This window comes from Eurypyga helias, unplaced genomic scaffold (assembly GCF_000690775.1).
Source record: "Eurypyga helias isolate BGI_N326 unplaced genomic scaffold, ASM69077v1 scaffold9278, whole genome shotgun sequence".
Classification (NCBI taxonomy): domain Eukaryota; kingdom Metazoa; phylum Chordata; class Aves; order Eurypygiformes; family Eurypygidae; genus Eurypyga; species Eurypyga helias.
In genome coordinates, this window is record NW_010266341.1 from 151,079 (window position 1) to 152,889 (window position 1,811).

The 1,811-nt window shown below is 48.3% G+C and overlaps 1 protein-coding gene across 1 annotated transcript in view; it reads right to left on the reverse strand.

The window, feature by feature from the left end:
* Positions 1-877, reverse strand: part of SOCS1 (suppressor of cytokine signaling 1) — a 925-nt gene extending 48 nt beyond the window's left edge. Inside the window, exon 1 of the mRNA XM_010157039.1 lies at positions 1-877. This exon is cut by the window's left edge and continues 48 nt beyond it. Coding sequence (XP_010155341.1) covers positions 225-848 — 624 coding nt within the window. The 5' untranslated portion in view covers positions 849-877 and the 3' untranslated portion in view covers positions 1-224.
* Positions 878-1,811: the final 934 nt, after the last annotated feature.

Sequence of the window (1,811 nt, forward strand, 5' to 3'; positions counted from 1 at the left end):
AATAAAATATTCTGCTTGGCAGAAAAATTATGCCAGGGTTTTAAAACCCCAGGTTTGTGCAAACAGTTTTTGTAAACATAAGAAGTCAAGTGTTCAAGTTCCATCCCAAAATACAGTAAATTGCTACAAAAATAAGTTTGCTCACTGTCAAACATCTTTAAAAACCCAGGGAGATGGATTTCTTCACACATCTCTCACACGTCCCTATACAGTTAATGCCATACTTATATCTGAAACGGGAAGGATTTCAGATAGTCCTTTAAAACAGGATTGAGTGGGATCTGGTTTAAATTCTCTCTTCCAAAAGTCTTCACAATGCTCTTCCGGCAGAGCTCTTGCAGGGGCTGCACGCGGACTTTGCGCAGGGGCGTAACCAGGACCTTCCTCGGGGAGCTTAGGTAATGTTCCAGCAGCTTAAAAAGACAATCGAAAGTCTCTTTGCTGCCATCCAGGCTGAAACGCCCAGTCTGAAAGTTTATCCGGATGCTGGTGGGCCCAGTCGCAGTCTTAACGCTGATGGCGAAGAAGCAATTCTTTTGCGTGCTGTCCCTGATGAGGAAGGTGCCCTCGGGCTCAGACTTCAGCTTCTCGTGGGCAGCACTGACAGTCAGAGGTCCCCAGTAGAAGCCACAGGCATCCAGCAGGCTGCTTGCTCGAGTGATGCTACTAAAATCCGCTTGCGAGCGAAAGGTTCGGAAGTGCGTGTTGCTCTGTGCCTGCAGAGTGCCGGGCCGGCCTGGGCCGTGGTAGCTGCGAGCCTGCGAACGATCCCGTGCCGGAGGGTCAAGTAGACATCTCGGGTCTGCTCCAACTGCATTATCTGCTGACACCTTGCTGTGCGCTACCATCCTACAGCCTGGACCAGCGGATGCGGTCTTCCATAGCGTCAGCGGCTACGGCAGGGCAGCTTTCCAGCAGCTCTTCTGAAATGCCAAAGAGAGACACAATGTGAGATCCCCAGAGAAAAGCGGCGGCAGTCTCTGAATGACCAAGTCTTCCATTCACATGCCTCCCACCCATTATAAAATAATAAAATATTCATTTGCCAATTTACACCGGGCTGGCTTTCTGACAAGATCAGCCCTCTCTGACAAGATTAGCCGTCTATCACTACGGCAAAGTCCAAAGCTCCAAAAATACTTAGCAAGGATCGTTAACAGGTACAGGGGATTATGTAGTTTCCCTGCCATGGGCCCACAGAAGCCCATCAGCTCCTAGAGCGGAGTCAAACGACTCCCTCCCTCTCAATAAGAGGTTCTCTTGTCTACATTCCATCAGATTCTTAAGTTTGTAGAGAACAAAGCAAGAAGGTCTTACAACCGAGTTACCAATTCCCGTCCCTTCCCCAATCCCAGCTGTCAGAACTCAGCACTGTGTCTGATGCACTGTGCGAAAAAGAGAAAGTAGGTGAAGGAAATGCAAGATCTGCAGCTGGGTAAGTCTCCAGATGTTTGGGGAAGAGGGTGAGGTGAAGAGGTGCCGTAACTTGGAAGGGCAGCCTGCAACACTGCCAGTTTACACAGTAATCCTAAAACGACTTTCCTCTCCCGTTAACCTGAGGCTCAGCCATGAAAGGCAATTTCCTATTCCAACTTTCCCTTGGGACAGCGAGGCTACAACCTCACTAGCTTACACAAATCACGCTCCATGAACCCTTAAAGCATTACTCCTCAGCCTCTCTCTCTTTTTTGTATTACATGCACTTTAAGTGGCCCAATCTAAATTGCTTCCTATTGATATATCTTTCAGCATGAGGGACTAAATTCATCCCTCGTGTTACTTCAAAGGAATTAGCAGTGCTGCACCAGGAA